Raw genomic sequence first — 14,742 nt, forward strand, 5'->3', positions numbered from 1 at the left:
ACATTGCTTCAGTCAATTCAAATACATTTCTGTAGGCCTAATTGAATACTGGACCCTAGCCGCAATTTGCAACTCTAGCTTTGTTTTATAATGGGATGAATCTAGAGTTGCAATACCCAATACCCTCCATTGACTCCCCACTCATCCTATTTGGTTTGCGATCTGCTTGTCTTAAACGACGTTAAACTCACCAACATTGCAGCTGTAGTGTAGTCCAAGCTTGAATTATCCTCTTTCAATCTGCCGAGCTTGTTTTTCATAAAAATCCACCGTAGAGATGTTATGAGCTACTTTCTGTCAAGACATCCTCTGAATGTGATTATTTTTCTAAGTGTTGCAGTTTGGAAGCACTCGTATTTGTTAACGGGTCGCGCTGCTGCCTCCTGCATTATGTGCAAATTCAAAACAGGTGGTACGCAAGACGGTTCAGTGACATACGACGAGTGCTTCCAAACTCCAGAAAAAGAATCACCTGCAAAGAATTTCTTTATTCATCCCATTATAAAAAAATCTAGCATTGCAAATTGCGGCTAAACTGGACCCATTATTTTCTAATGCTAGTAAAGCAAGCAAGCCTGAAGTTAGTTAAATTAGAAGTTTTAGAACCACACTGTGGGCTAATTAATCCTACCATTGTTGACGTGTGGTATGAAAAACACGCCTGTTTGTAAACTATAATTTCACTTTGTTAATGGCAACATGTGCTTCAAATGAAAAACCTTATCTAAAGTGCACCATTCATTGAATTTGAAAACTACATACATAGGCTAACATGCGACATGAGTTGTTCAGTCAGTCAGTCAGTATCTCTTCTCTACCCAACAACCCGTGATTTACTTATAAATAATTATGTTATCCTTACCTTGGAGTCAGATTATCAAACTATGAATAAGTAGAACTTTCGGTCAACTATCTGCTGCGCATTGTGCCTGACTGACTGTGAGGAGCTGCTGTTGTGCAGCACCTGTGTGTACAGGACGCCGGAGAGAGCAGTGACAAGTGACGCGGTTTCAGTTTGGGCTTGGTTGGTTGCATACATGTGTATTATTTACATAAAAACGCGCACTCATGCCACAGCAGCCACACTGGCACCTGGTGTATTTACATCCTATATTAAAATTGCCAAACAATCTTGTCCGTCCAATCGTCGCAGCACACGAGAGAAAGCACCGGACCTGTCGCACGTCGCCACGTCAGGAACAGGAACGAACCGCATGGTGGTGCCGTTCACGGATGTCGCCTCTGGGGGACGTAGTGGCGTTTTGCAACCACAAGATGGCGACCTAGTCCATTAAAACCCATTTTTGCCCCTTCAAGGTTCAGTTGACAAATTATTATTATTTAGTTTACTGTATTCCAAAACAAAAAAATAACTATCTGGAGAAAAACAAAAACAGATATGGAAACACAACTGTTTATTACTTAAAATATGAGTATGAACTAACAGGACAGCAGTACTCCCCCTACACACATACATTCTAACTTTATGCTTCTTTTTTTTTTTGCATTAACTCTTTTTTTAATATATTTATATAATATATATATAAAAGTATCCAAACTAACAAAGACACCCTCTTCAGTCTGTTTACATAAAACAGATTACAGATCCTCCTCCCTTCCCTGGAACCCAAGAAGCCTCAAATCCCACCGACACAACAGTATAGTGGCTCACGTGCAGCCACTTCTCTCATGACATTTTACCTCTGACCACACACACACACACACACACACACACACACACACACACACACACACACACACACACACACACACACACACACACACACACACACTTTTGTGACATGTTACAACAGCCCTGTATACATCTAGATCAGACAAACTCAGGGTCAAAGCGTAGGCCAAGCAAAGATGCAGATGGGAAGGTTATAAAAATCTGACTCCAGCAGCCTTTATGAAAGCTATTAAAAGTCCCAAGCTCCTCGCTAATGAGATCACCCATGATTGATGGACTTATGAGGGTCATAATTACGGAGAGTGAAGGAAATCTGACCTGGTTTAGCTGAGATCAGCTGTCTTAACTGTTGAAAGAAGGGGTTGATATTAAGTACTGTAGGTAGTGTACGTGGTGATTTTAAAGCAGCAGGCAAAGGTGTCTCATAGCAGGTCCCCTGTTCTAATGCAATGATGCTAATGCCTAATCTAAGCTTCGTCGTACAACGGTCGTGTGTGGAAACAGCTGATATACAATAATGTTATGCTCCATTTCACATTGTGCGATGGAGTATACATTTAGCTCAATAAATAGTGGGCCTAAAACACCATATCCTGTTCACTTTATCAAACATGAGCTTGTATCCTACTTATGAGAGACTTCAATGAGATATTTGTGTTATTTGTGTAATACACCATATACATCCATGCATACACCAGCATACTGTACGCTTTGTTTGCATGGTCCTGCTCACATTATTTGTTCCCGGGGATCCGAAAATGAGGCAAATCTGTGTAGAAGACTTTGACCGGTTTATGGTGATCTGGAGAATACTACTGTAGGTCGTGCATAAAAGAAAACACCCTCATCGTTAAGTAAAAATAAAAGAAGAAAAACATTGGTTAAAAACAGCGATACCGCAAAAGACCAGCATTTCATAGCACGACAGCACGTAGTATCATCAAAGGAACACAGGAGATCGAATAAAAGACTGTTCCAGCACAATATAATTCACCTCACTGACCTAACATTGTCTGTGCACGACAGAGACAGCGAGCCAATGAAACAAGTGGATATTGTTAAAGTGAGAGTTGTCACACTAGGGCTGCAACTAGCTATTTGCTTAGCAATTATTACTTACTTTTTCGATTATTCAAAATCGAATAATCAAAAAGCATATTTAAGTGAGTTTTGCGACATATCGGCTCAGTATTTTAGAATATTTTTGACCGTTTTTCAAAGTTAACCTTTCGCCTACAATGACTTCAAAATATGGATGGATTATTAATCAATTATTTCATTTTATTATCAATTAACAATTATTTTCTATAATCTATTAACTGTTGCACCCCTATTGACAAACCAATCGCTCTGAGGACAGTACATCTTATTTAGAACAGATCCACAACACATTAAAAAAAGCCACGTTCTAAACTTCAGTGCCCAAGGACAGAATTTGGCATTAACAAAAACCCCATAACAAGAACAAAAACGACGATACAACAGTTTGAGATAAATGTCGAATAATATGTGACAGGAAAGAGTTACTTGACAAGGGCGGAGAGCTAGCCGAATAGACGACGTGAGTACAGAGATAGCACCATCATTCTGTCGTCCAATAGCCATCCCAACTCCCAGGGTTCCTAGACTTGCAAAGCAAAGCAACTGTGCGCATTTGTCTGAAATGAACCGTGATGAAATGAAATGAATAGCACAAATGTAAAAGCAAATTGTCAGGAGGATGCCATCTTTATACACTTGGTCCATTAAGACATGTGTGTGTGTGTGCGTGCATGGGGTGTGTGTGTCAGTGTTAAGAGTGATACGTGTGTCTCCATCAGACAATATATCGCCCGTCTCTCTCACCGACAAGTAGAAACAGGAAGTCTGTGAAGCCCAAAGTAGACAACGAGCATTCGAATGACAACAAAATAAATGTGTCAGAGTAGACAAAGGCACACAATCAGAGAGATGAATATAAGACCTGTCTCCCTCTCCAGTCCGCCAAACAACAACTTCAGTCCAAAATCCAGTACGCTCCAGTTTTATCTGACTCGTTCCGTGTTGCTCCGGTTCAGGCATGAGAAAGTGCTATAGAACATCACATGCACAAACAAACTGTGTGTGTGTGTGTGTGTGTGTGTGTGTGTGTGTCATGACTGCAGACATTTTCATGAACATTAAAAGAAAATATGTTAAAATATACTACAATTGCATTGATGCCTCAAAGCTTGCCCACACGGAGCTCTGCTTCGCTGTACCTTAGGTTTAAACTCAGGATAGATTGGTTATAGTTGGATATTATACTGACATGAATAATGGTACGTTTACAACAACAGTAAAATCTTCTCTCTTTTTTCCTTGATCCGTTATAAATACATGTCTTTGACAGGTTTCACAATGAACAGAACTGTATGCCACTGTTTGCACGCTGAGAAATGAACGACGCACACCCAGTTGTGTTAAAACACACAAACATGCCAACAGATAAACACCAGTCAAATGCACACACTCGGCACACGCACCGTCGCAAAACACTGACTTCGCATACAGGCCTGCGCTTGTGGTGGATGCACGCACGCACGCAGTGTCGCACGCACACACACACACACACACAGACACACAGACACAGTCACGCACACATACACTCATTAAAAGACAAAGGCACAAGGTATTGCTAATGATCAGGACCCATTAAAACACAGTCTATTCAGATGTACGTACAAATCACCCTTTCACCCATGCATTCTTCTCATCACAGTAAAAACAGTTTGGAGAGGAGAAACCGTCTCTCCCTCTCTCTCTCTCTGAATGACATGCTGAACATCGTCTGACACGCCCACACACACACGCCCACCTCCCCACACACACACACACACACACACACACACACACACACACACACACACACACTACACAAAATCTCCAGATCTGACAGTACCCAGCAAGGTAGGTACACCATTTGGTATTTCAGCAACAAACAAACCACACTCATATTATCAGCACAGAGGCTTGGCCAACTTGTAAGACTTCCACGAAGAAGAAGAAGAAGAAGAAGAAGAAGAAGAAGAAGGAGAAGGAGAAGAAGAAGGAGAAGAAGAAGAAGAAGAAGAAGAAGAAGGAGAAGAAGAAGAAGAAGAAGGAGAAGAAGAAGAAAGACAAGACCAAAAGCCGCTTACAAATCTTACAAAAGCAGAGATGGCGTGTATAAAAACAAGAAGAAAGAAAGGTGTGAACACAGAAAGACGTGTCAGGGAACAGACCACCAGACCAGCAGTCTTATAGGTCTCGAACAGTTCCAATTCACACGTGTCCAGAATGTAGGAAAGGCTCTCAAAAGATGGAGCGTTCATCAGACTCCAACTCGCGTCTGTTTTCCCAGTTCGTCGTCATGTTCGTCGCAATGTTAAAAAGTCCAGACTTGACCACAGAGAGCGGCCCCGAGTGCCTACGCGGGAGGGGTCCAACATGGACCAATAGCGTAGGAGGAGGCAGAGTGAAGCGATGTGTAGCGGCGGCGTGGTGGCTGGGGTCAGGGGGGGGTCAGGGGTCACGGCACTAAGTCTATAGTTGTGAGACCTTTTTATGTCACTGCGGGTTTTACAGCAGCAGCCAGACCGGTGGCACTCCACCCACGTAAGCCTGGTTTATAGTTGGTTGCGTGCCGGTGACGTCTACAATCTCACAACTTGCACACACACACACACACACACACATGCACACACACACACACACACACACACACACACACACACACACACATGTAAACACACACACATGTAAACACACACATACACACAGAAACCAAACCACCAAAAGTGACCTCAACCCAGTCCCACACTCCTCTATCCCATGAACCGAACAGACGAATATATCTGTCTCTCTGCATCTGTTCTGTTCTGATCTGTTCCGTTTCCGGCCCATTTCTGACCACAGCCAGTCGGGAACCGAAGACCAAATGCACCTTAACATGTGTCTTAAGTTTCTCTGTTACCAGCCAATCAGGTTGGCCTTGGCCTTGTCAGTGAGCTTGCGGACACGCCCCTTGGAGGAGGTGCCGAAGGTGATTGACGAGTCCTCGAACAGCAGCTGCCTCTGCTCCTCCTCGGAGTCCTCCTCCATGTACCAGGCCGACCGCCGGCCCCGGTTCCGCGTGCGCATGGAGCCCCCCGACCCGTCCTCCCCACCCTCCTCCTCCCCGTCCCCCTCGTCCTCGTCACCCTCCTCCTGAGGAGACGTCCTCCTGTGGGGGCGGTGGTGAGGAGGCGTCGTCTGAGCGGGAGGCGACGACGCGCTCTCCTCGGCGGCCCGCCTGGTGCTCCGCCTCCTGGCCGTGGAGGGGTCGGGCGATTGGGCGGCGGCGGGCGGCGGTGGAGGAGGAGGAGTCTCCTCGGGTCTGTGCAGCCGCGGCCGGCCGCGCCGCCTCGGCGGAGAGACCACCGCTTCCTGCGAGGCGGAGGCTCTGCCCTCGTCTTCGCCCGTGGATTGGTCGAGTTCCTCGTCGGGGGTGGAGCCTCCGTGGTCATTGCCGCCGCCCCTCTTCCTCATCTCCTCCTGCTCCTGCTTGCTCTTCCTGCCTCGCTTCTTGCCCGGAGGTCGGCCCCGGGGTCGCGGAGGGCTCGCCGGGGTCGCGACCTCCGGAGGGCTGGGCGGCGGTGGCGGTGCGTCCACTCGGGGTCTCCGCCCCCTCCTGCCCACGCCCAGGGTCATGTGACCGGTGTGGCCGTTCAGCTGAGGCACGCTGTGAGGCGACAATCTGGCAGGGGAGCCTGTGGAGACATATATACATATGATATGAGTGGCTATGTCAGTCACGTGTGTTCGTCCAAGTCAAGTTCAATGCATTCACACGACATAAGATATGATTCTTCCCTACAAGAACATTACCCTGCAGGTCAGTTCAATGTAAGCCTTTGTAAAGTGCTCTGGAAAAAAATATACTTTTATACTTTGCCAATCTCATTCTGCGCTGAAAACGAGCATGTCCACACGTTTTTTTGTTGTATTTGTTTATTGTAAACTAATAAAATCATAATCAGTTGATAATAAGACAAAATCCACAATGACCATACCAAATTTAACCCATTCTGACCGGGGACCCATTTTGGTGTCGGCATCATGTTATGCTTTAGCTATTTAAAAATAGCAGATCTACAAGCTCATATCGCGCCACCGAGTGGCGCGATACGAGCTTGTAGGTCTGCTATTTTTGAAAAATCGAAGAACGACTGAATTTTTTTAGAATCTGATCTCAGGTCAGAATGGGTTCATCAGACCAGTGTGTGTCCGGTGGAAACCTCGTATGAATCTGATCTCAGGTCAGAATGGGTTAAAAGATGTCACAGCAAAGGAGTCCTCAGCGGGCAGCGTGAAAGGATACGGGGATTTCACATAGCCAGAGCACAATCGGTTGAACTGTAGTAGTTCAACCGATGGTTGTTGAACTAGTTCCTAAGTCTGATGGCCTGGGGAAAGAAACCCTGCTGCCAGAGGTCAGAGGGCAGCAGAGCAGAGTGAGCGCTCCATGTCTTAAAGAAACCCTGCCGCCAGCAGAGGGCAGCAGAGCAGAGTGAGCGCTCCATGTCTTAAAGAAGCCCTGCTGCCAGAGGGCAGCAGAGCAGAGTGAGGAGCGCTCCATGTCTTACCGGCCGTGTGGCGCACGGGGGTCCTGAGTTTCCTCCGGGTGCTACCCCCGGGGCTGCTCTCCGGGGCCGGGGGCGGCGCTGAGCGCTCGCTGGACAGCGGAGTGGAAGCCGCCACGGGGTTGTTGTGGCCGCGTAAGGAGCGCGCAGGAGGATCTGTTGACCGGCACAGAGAGGGGAGGGTTCTTTACAGTTAACCCATTCTGACCGGGCACCCATTTTGGTGTTGGCATCATGTTATGCTTTAGCTATTGAAAAATAGCAGATCTACAAGCTCATATCGCGCCACCGAGTGGCGCGATACGAGCTTGTAGGTCTGCTATTTTTGAAAAATCGAAGAACGACTGACATTTTTTAGAATCTGATCTCAGGTCAGAATGGGTTAATAATGACACTGTCAGGATGTAATAGACATTTCTTTAATCTGATCTCAGGTCAGAATGGAGTAAAGGGACACCGCGACCTGTGGATAGTGGTTCTCAAACTGTGGGACATTGGTTATATAAGTGGGCCTCTGAATAATTGACAAAACAGATTTTTATGATAATATAGCATTAATATACATGGAATTTCTTTATGCCATTTTCCTTTTTGTGTGATACTGTACTCCATTGGATCCTCGGATCAGTTCCATTGATCCAAGCCGGAACACAATCAACTTGATCATCAACATAAACGTCTGACCACTTAACATGGCGTTCAGATGGGTGGGCTAGTGTGTATGCTTTTGAGATTACCAATAAGTGAGCCCCCGATCCAGAGAAGGTTGAGAACCACTGCACTAGGCAACATTCAGCCACTGGATGTCGCAGTTCTACATAGATAATAGTCACTTGGCATCATTTCATAATGACACTGCTCTCACCTGTCGCGCTGTGTGCGTTGTTGTGCGATGACGACGGGGCGGATGTGGAGGCGGCGGGGGGCGAGTTGACGGAATGGCGCGCGGAGCTGCGCGTGCGCCCTGCAGCGGCCTGTGTGTCGGCCCTCCCGTTGAGGAGCTGCGGGGGGGTCTTGGGGGCCAGGCTGTGCCTGAGAGAGGCAGTCCGCGAGGGGGCCGGGGGAGGTGATGGTTCCCTCCTACCACCACCACCACCACCCCGGGACGAGACCCGTCTCTTCCTCTCTGGGCTGGGGGGGGAAGGGTTGGCATGAGGGCATTAGTTAGAACGCTATAATGGTATGATTACTTACACACGTCATCATGACTATTGCTCATTTACCGTAATTTCCGGACTATAAGCCGCACCTGAATATAAGCCGCACCAGCCAAATTTAGGGAAAATCCCATATACAAGCCGCACCGGACTATAAGCCGCACCGGACTATAAACCGCACCGGACTATAAGCCGCACCGGACTATAAGCCGCAGCTACGTTAGCTCAGAGCCTGAGATGGCTCTGCGTTAGCTGTAAAAATCCATAGATTAGCCGCACCGTTGTATAAGCCGCAGGGTTCAAATCATGGGTAAAAAGCCGCGGCTTATAGTCCGGAAATTACGGTATTCCTAGTATAAAATGACATAAGTAGAAAAGAGAACTATGTCTATGTCAGGGGTCTTCAACAGGGGGTCCGGGACCCCTAGGAGGTCCTCAGAGTTACTACAGTGTGATAGAATAATTATTTTTTGTATTTTGTTTTACATTAACCATCTGAACCCTAGCATGAGTAGCATCCCTATTCTGAGGAGAACTTTAGCCCGAAAAAATAGTCGATCAACGTGAGATTGTAGATCGGCTACTTTCAGCAAAGTGGTTGTGTGTGTGTGTCTCTCTCTCTCAACTAACACCGTTAAAGATCCCCTGTCTATGTGGTTGTACTAACAGCGTTAACCCATTCTGACCGGGCACCCATTTTGGTGTTAGCATCATGTCGTGCTTTAGATATTTAAAAATAGCAGATCTACAAGCTCGTATCGCGCCACCGAGTGGCGCCATACGAGCTTGTAGGTCTGCTATTTTTGCAAAAAAATCGAAGAACGACTGACATTTTTAGAATCTGATCTCAGGTCAGAATGGGTTAATCAGACCAGTGTGTGTCCAGTGGAAAACCTCGTATGAATCTGATCTCAGGTCAGAATGGGTTGTACGGTACCTGGAGGCAGTGCTGCTGGCGGGGGACTCGCTCCTCCGCCTCCTCCTCTTCATGGCGTGCCGCGTCTGTCTGTCCGTCGCGTGCCGCGGCGTCTGCTTGTCCTTCCCCTGCCGCGTCCGTCTGTCCGTCAGGCCGTGGATGGCCTTGTAGTCGGCCAGGATGGAGCCGACGTGCTCCTCGAACAGAGCGGAGAGGCGCAGGCTCATGCTGTAGATCTGGGGCCGGGGACATGGCAGCACAGTGTGTCAATATGATCATATAAAATATACAATGTCGACAATACTTTCTTTTCAAAATATTTTTATTAGAGCTGGGACTCGATAAAAATCTATCTATCTAATTAATCAGAGGCTTTGCGATTAATTAATCTAGATTAATCACATTTTAATCGCAATATTCAACCCGAGAACAGCGAGAAACCTTTTTTTTTTAATGTTTTTTGGTATCCCAGTGAATCAATGAATAGTGACTACAGGATACCACTCATTTTCAACATTTTACTGTCATTAATATACCTGTTGTGGAAATAATAATAAAAAGTCACCCCATTCTGTGTTGCCTAGAACTGGAGGTCTGAAATGAATTTAGTAACAGTAACAAGTACATCTCAGTGACATCACAAAGCTGTACTTACTTCATATTGTTACTGTTTTTTGTCAGACCTCCAGTTCTAGGCAACACAAAATGGGGTGACTTTTTATTATTTCCAGTTTTCAGTACTATAGAAAAGCGCCCAGTGAGAAACGTTCCGCGGTGAAAAAAAAGGTGCGATTAATTTATCTGTAGTTAATCGCGATTAATTTTTCTGTAGTTAATTAATCTAAATTAATCGCAATTAGTCCCGGCCCTACTTTTTATTAAAGTTTTGTGACAAACCCAGGGGCAAGCATTAAACAGAGACATATCAAATATGAAAAAATAAATAAAACTCAATGTCGACAATACTTATTACATATCCAACTTCTATTTGCCCTGGTTGAGGGGAGTGATACAATTACTGAAAGCACTTTAAACTTGCGCTTGTGAGTGACAAACTCAACCACCAAACATGGCTGGTGTGGATACTTTGTTAGAATAACGCTATTCTCACTATTAGGCTCTGATGCCTGACGGCGAGTCCCGGGTTCAGTTCCCGGTACGGGCCTTAAGTTAGCAACTGATTTGGTAGAATTCATCCAGGCTCAAAGGAATCAAAACACGAAGCATGAAACAGCCAGCGCCGTATAGATGAGAGTTGTGACAACTCTGTTCACCTCATGGGGCCAGTCCAATGGCGTCCTGGACCGGGAGTTGGGAAATGCACTGGACTCAGGCAACAGCCCAGCTTTAATGATCTTAAATCCATTTATTTTAGATCATTTTTTAGTAATAGTGCAACATAAACATTACAGAGACTTTAGTTGTCACTGTACAATACTTTAACCCATTCTGACCGGGCATCATGTTATGCTTTAGCTATTTAAAAATAGCAGATCTACAAGCTCATATCGCGCCACCGAGTGGCGCGATACGAGCTTGTAGGTCTGCTATTTTTGAAAAATCGAAGAGCGACTGACATTTTTAGAATCTGATCTCAGGTCAGAATGGGTTCATCAGACCAGTGTGTGTCCGGCGGAAACCTCGTATGAATCTGATCTCAGGTCAGAATGGTTAAAACAGTTGTCATGTTGATGTTGCACACATGCCTAAAATTGCTGATATTTGCAACCGCCCTTGTCCTCGTTGAAAACGATGTATATCAAACTCCAGCTCGTCACACTCCAGGGCTGCATGAACGCAACTCAATGGCTCTGGAAACAGCGACCTTCGACATTTCAAAGCATACCAATAAAAGTGAGGCATGCCAGCAACACACCTGAGCAGACTCTCTCTCCCACACTGTCAAGAATCAATCAAAACAGTCGGGGGGCTCTCTGGAAATCCCAGTGGTACTATACTATTTCGTTGACAGTAATATCAATCTATATTTAACCCATTCTGACCTGAGATCAGATTCATACGAGGTTTCCACTGGACACACGCTGGTCTGACGAACCCATTCTGACCTGAGATCAGATTCTAAAAAATGTCAGTCGTTCTTCGATTTTTCAAAAATAGCAGACCTACAAGCTCGTATCGCGCCACTCGGTGGCGCGATATGAGCTTGTAGATCTGCTATTTTTCAATAGCTAAAGCACGACATGATGCCAACACCAAAATGGGTGCCCTGTCAGAATGGGTTAAAGTGTTGATCAAATGCCATTTTCTCATTAATTAAATTAATTAATTAAAGCTTATCAATGAGCACTGGGCAGGGTAATTCACCTACATGGTGGAAGTCATTGGTGCACGTTTGAAATGTACTGTATAGACTACTTGAAAGACTAGCAGAAAGGATAGTTGAGCATTCAGACCAAGTCCACATGACATGAGCCGAGTGCTTTCTTGTAAATTGGTTAACATGAGTATCTGTGAATGTGTGCGAGGCGCGTGCGAGCGTCAGTTGGTCTTACCCGCGACTTCTTGCTGGGAGTGTAGGCTTTGGAATTGCTGAAAACGAGCCGTACGTCTTTGCAGAGCTCAATGGGAGACTGGTACTTGCCCGCAGCAAGCGTGCTCAGAACGGTGCTAAAGTCCATGGGAGACTCGACGATCTGCAGGTAGTCCTGAGACAGCAGAGGAACGTATGGGTTAGGGTAGGTAGTCCTGAGACAGCAGAGGAACGTATGGGTTAGGGTAGGTAGTCCTGAGACAGCAGAGGAACGTATGGGGTAGTCCTGAGACAGCAGAGGAACGTACTGTATGGGTTAGTTAATCCTGAGACAAGCAGAGGAACGTATGGGGACACGTAAAAGGCTGAGATAAATGTGAGAATTGAGAATCTAAGAGATACAGAGAGAGAGAGAGAGAGAGAGAGACATAATGAGATAGTCAGATAACAGACAGAAAGAGAGAATGATAGAGATTAAAGAGGGAAAGAAAGAGGGAGAATGAGATGGGAGAATTAAAGAGAGAAAGAGAGGGAGAGAGAAAGAGGGAGGGAGAGAGAGAATTAGAGGGAAACGGGAGATAGAATATGATAGATAATTAAAAAAGAGGCGGAGAATTCAGAAGAGAAAGAGGGCAGGAGAATGAGTTAGACCGCCCTCTTTCTCTTCTGAATTATCAGTCGAACTGTTAGACTGTTATAAGAATATAAAGGGAGGGAGGGAGAAAGCGGTAGAGAACTAAAGAGAGAAAGAAAGAGAGAGAGAGAGAGAGACAGGGCAGTCAGAAGAGAGATATCAACAATGCTTTAAAGCAGAGATTCCCAAACGTTTCTACTCGAGACCCAAAAGGGAAATATTCAGTCTCTGAAACAGAGCAAAAAATAGTATATATATATAGTATATATAGTATATGTTATAATCAGAACTGGTGAAAAAAGACAATCTGCTAAATTCTCTACTTTTTGAAAATGTAAAGTAGGATATGTAATGAGTGGAGTGTATTTTCTTTCTTTTTTTTCAATTTCTTTTAAACCTTATTATAATAATTAAAAAATATATAGATATAGGAACATATATGTAGGATATACGTTTGGGAAACAGTGTATTAAACATAGACTGTAAAAAAATATGGACAAAGCGTTCCCCGGGTCTAACATGGACGTAAAATGAAGCCTGTTATTCCTGCACTGTAAGTCGCCATCTTTCTAGATCCGTTTTGGCCCAGCTGGCCCATTGGCTGGCTCCGTTTTGGCCCAGCTGGCCATTGGCTGGCCCAGACACGAGGCAGGACTTCCCCCCTTCTTGTCCGTTGGTTTTTATTTTGACTTGAGTGGGAGGGGAATCCCGATCATAGACTGTAACGGTAGCCACGCCCCTCAGAACATGCGCGACTTTAATTGATGAATTTTTTTAATAAATGGGACCATAATTTTCCAAAAAGAATATTATGACATTAGAAATGAGACTTTAAACTAGTGACTGGAAGCAGAAAGTATTCATGACCATGTTTATTAAGGTAATACAGTCTAGGTGAAGTTGGGCCCAAATACATGGACTTCTATGGGGCTATGGGTTTTTCTGGGTCCAATGACAGCGCCACAACAGGCCATTATATGAACTTTCAGGAGTTTCAGGCTTCACAAAATATCTGTCTGACTGCCCCCCTGGTATTAAAGGGTGATGAAGCGTATTAAGGAACATCATGCGCAGAACAGAGAGGTGTGTTAAAGGTACCGGGTACTCCTGCAGATCAACAGGTTCTCTGAAAGGCTCAGAGTCTTCACATTGGAAGATGAGGTCCAGCAGCTCCTTACAGCGCCCCCTCCAGGCCTGGGGGTCGTAGGACGGAGGGCGCGTACGCACCTGGCGCTTCATGGGTCGCCGCCCCTACGGAAATGAATAAAAAGATCAGCCTATCAATCAATACATACACGATAAAGGTATTAACCCATTCTGACCTGAGATCAGATTCATACGAGGTTTCCGCCGGACACACACTGGTCTGATGAACCCATTCTGACCTGAGATCAGATTCTAAAAATGTCAGTCGTTCTTCGATTTTTTTCAAAAATAGCAGACCTACAAGCTCGTATCGCGCCACTCGGTGGCGCGATATGAGCTTGTAGATCTGCTATTTTTAAATAGCTAAAGCATATGATGCTGACACCAAAATGGGTGCCCGGTCAGAATGGGTTAAATGAAAAACATGACTTGTAAATAAATGAGAGGGGTCTTCAAAAGGACAACATGACAGGAGCTTGTAAATAAATGAGAGGGGTCGTCAAAAGGACAATACATGACACATCTATCTTTTTTAACAATTCAGTCAAGGCCACTCACGTTATAAAGAGATTTAACCATTTATTGCAACAATTGCACTACAGTTATACGACTCTGTTGATGGCTCCGCTCATAAGATGCCCCTCAATTTTAGAACGAGAGCACGCCTATAGCAAGAAATGTAATCAGTCAAATTGCAATTTGTAGTTTGTAACTTTAGGGCCATGCAACATTGAATTTCAGTTTCAATTTAGAGCCACGCAAATATTGAATTCCAGTTCACTTTAGAGCCATGAGCACATGAATTTCAGTTTAACATTAGGGCTGTATTTTGCGTGTCTTAAGTACCAGGTCTTATTCCCTAACTTGAGTAAACTAAAGACCTGGAGGCGTGATCAATGCTCTTTGGCCACTCAGAATAGCCAAATGGCTATGAGATCTATGGCTATGAGATCTACAAGCTCATATCGCGCCACCGAGTGGCGCGATACGAGCTTGTAGGTCTGCTATTTTTTGAAAAATCGAAGAGCGACTGACATTTTTAGAATCTGATCTCAGGTCAGAATGGGTTCATCAGACCAGAGTG

General features: G+C 45.1%; 1 protein-coding gene across 2 annotated transcripts in view; it reads right to left on the bottom strand.

Moving 5' to 3' along the window:
• Positions 1 to 2,661: 2,661 nt before the first annotated feature.
• The window catches only part of phip (PHIP subunit of CUL4-Ring ligase complex), a 74,965-nt gene continuing 62,884 nt past the window's right edge, over positions 2,662 to 14,742 (bottom strand). Inside the window, exons 35-41 of one of the 2 annotated variants that reach the window (XM_083791124.1) lie at positions 13,611 to 13,763; positions 11,901 to 12,053; positions 9,409 to 9,623; positions 8,180 to 8,445; positions 7,318 to 7,470; positions 4,584 to 6,441; positions 2,662 to 4,529 (exon numbers count right to left, since the gene is read on the bottom strand). In XM_083791124.1, coding sequence (XP_083647250.1) covers positions 5,663 to 6,441; positions 7,318 to 7,470; positions 8,180 to 8,445; positions 9,409 to 9,623; positions 11,901 to 12,053; positions 13,611 to 13,763 — 1,719 coding nt within the window. In that variant the 3' untranslated portion in view covers positions 2,662 to 4,529; positions 4,584 to 5,662. Of the gene's footprint in view, positions 4,530 to 4,575; positions 6,442 to 7,317; positions 7,471 to 8,179; positions 8,446 to 9,408; positions 9,624 to 11,900; positions 12,054 to 13,610; positions 13,764 to 14,742 lie in introns of both variants that reach the window. The other variant, XM_083791123.1, reaches the window with a different exon arrangement.

Source organism: Protomyctophum parallelum (assembly GCF_964188405.1).
Source record: "Protomyctophum parallelum genome assembly, chromosome: 19".
Lineage (NCBI taxonomy): Eukaryota > Metazoa > Chordata > Actinopteri > Myctophiformes > Myctophidae > Protomyctophum > Protomyctophum parallelum.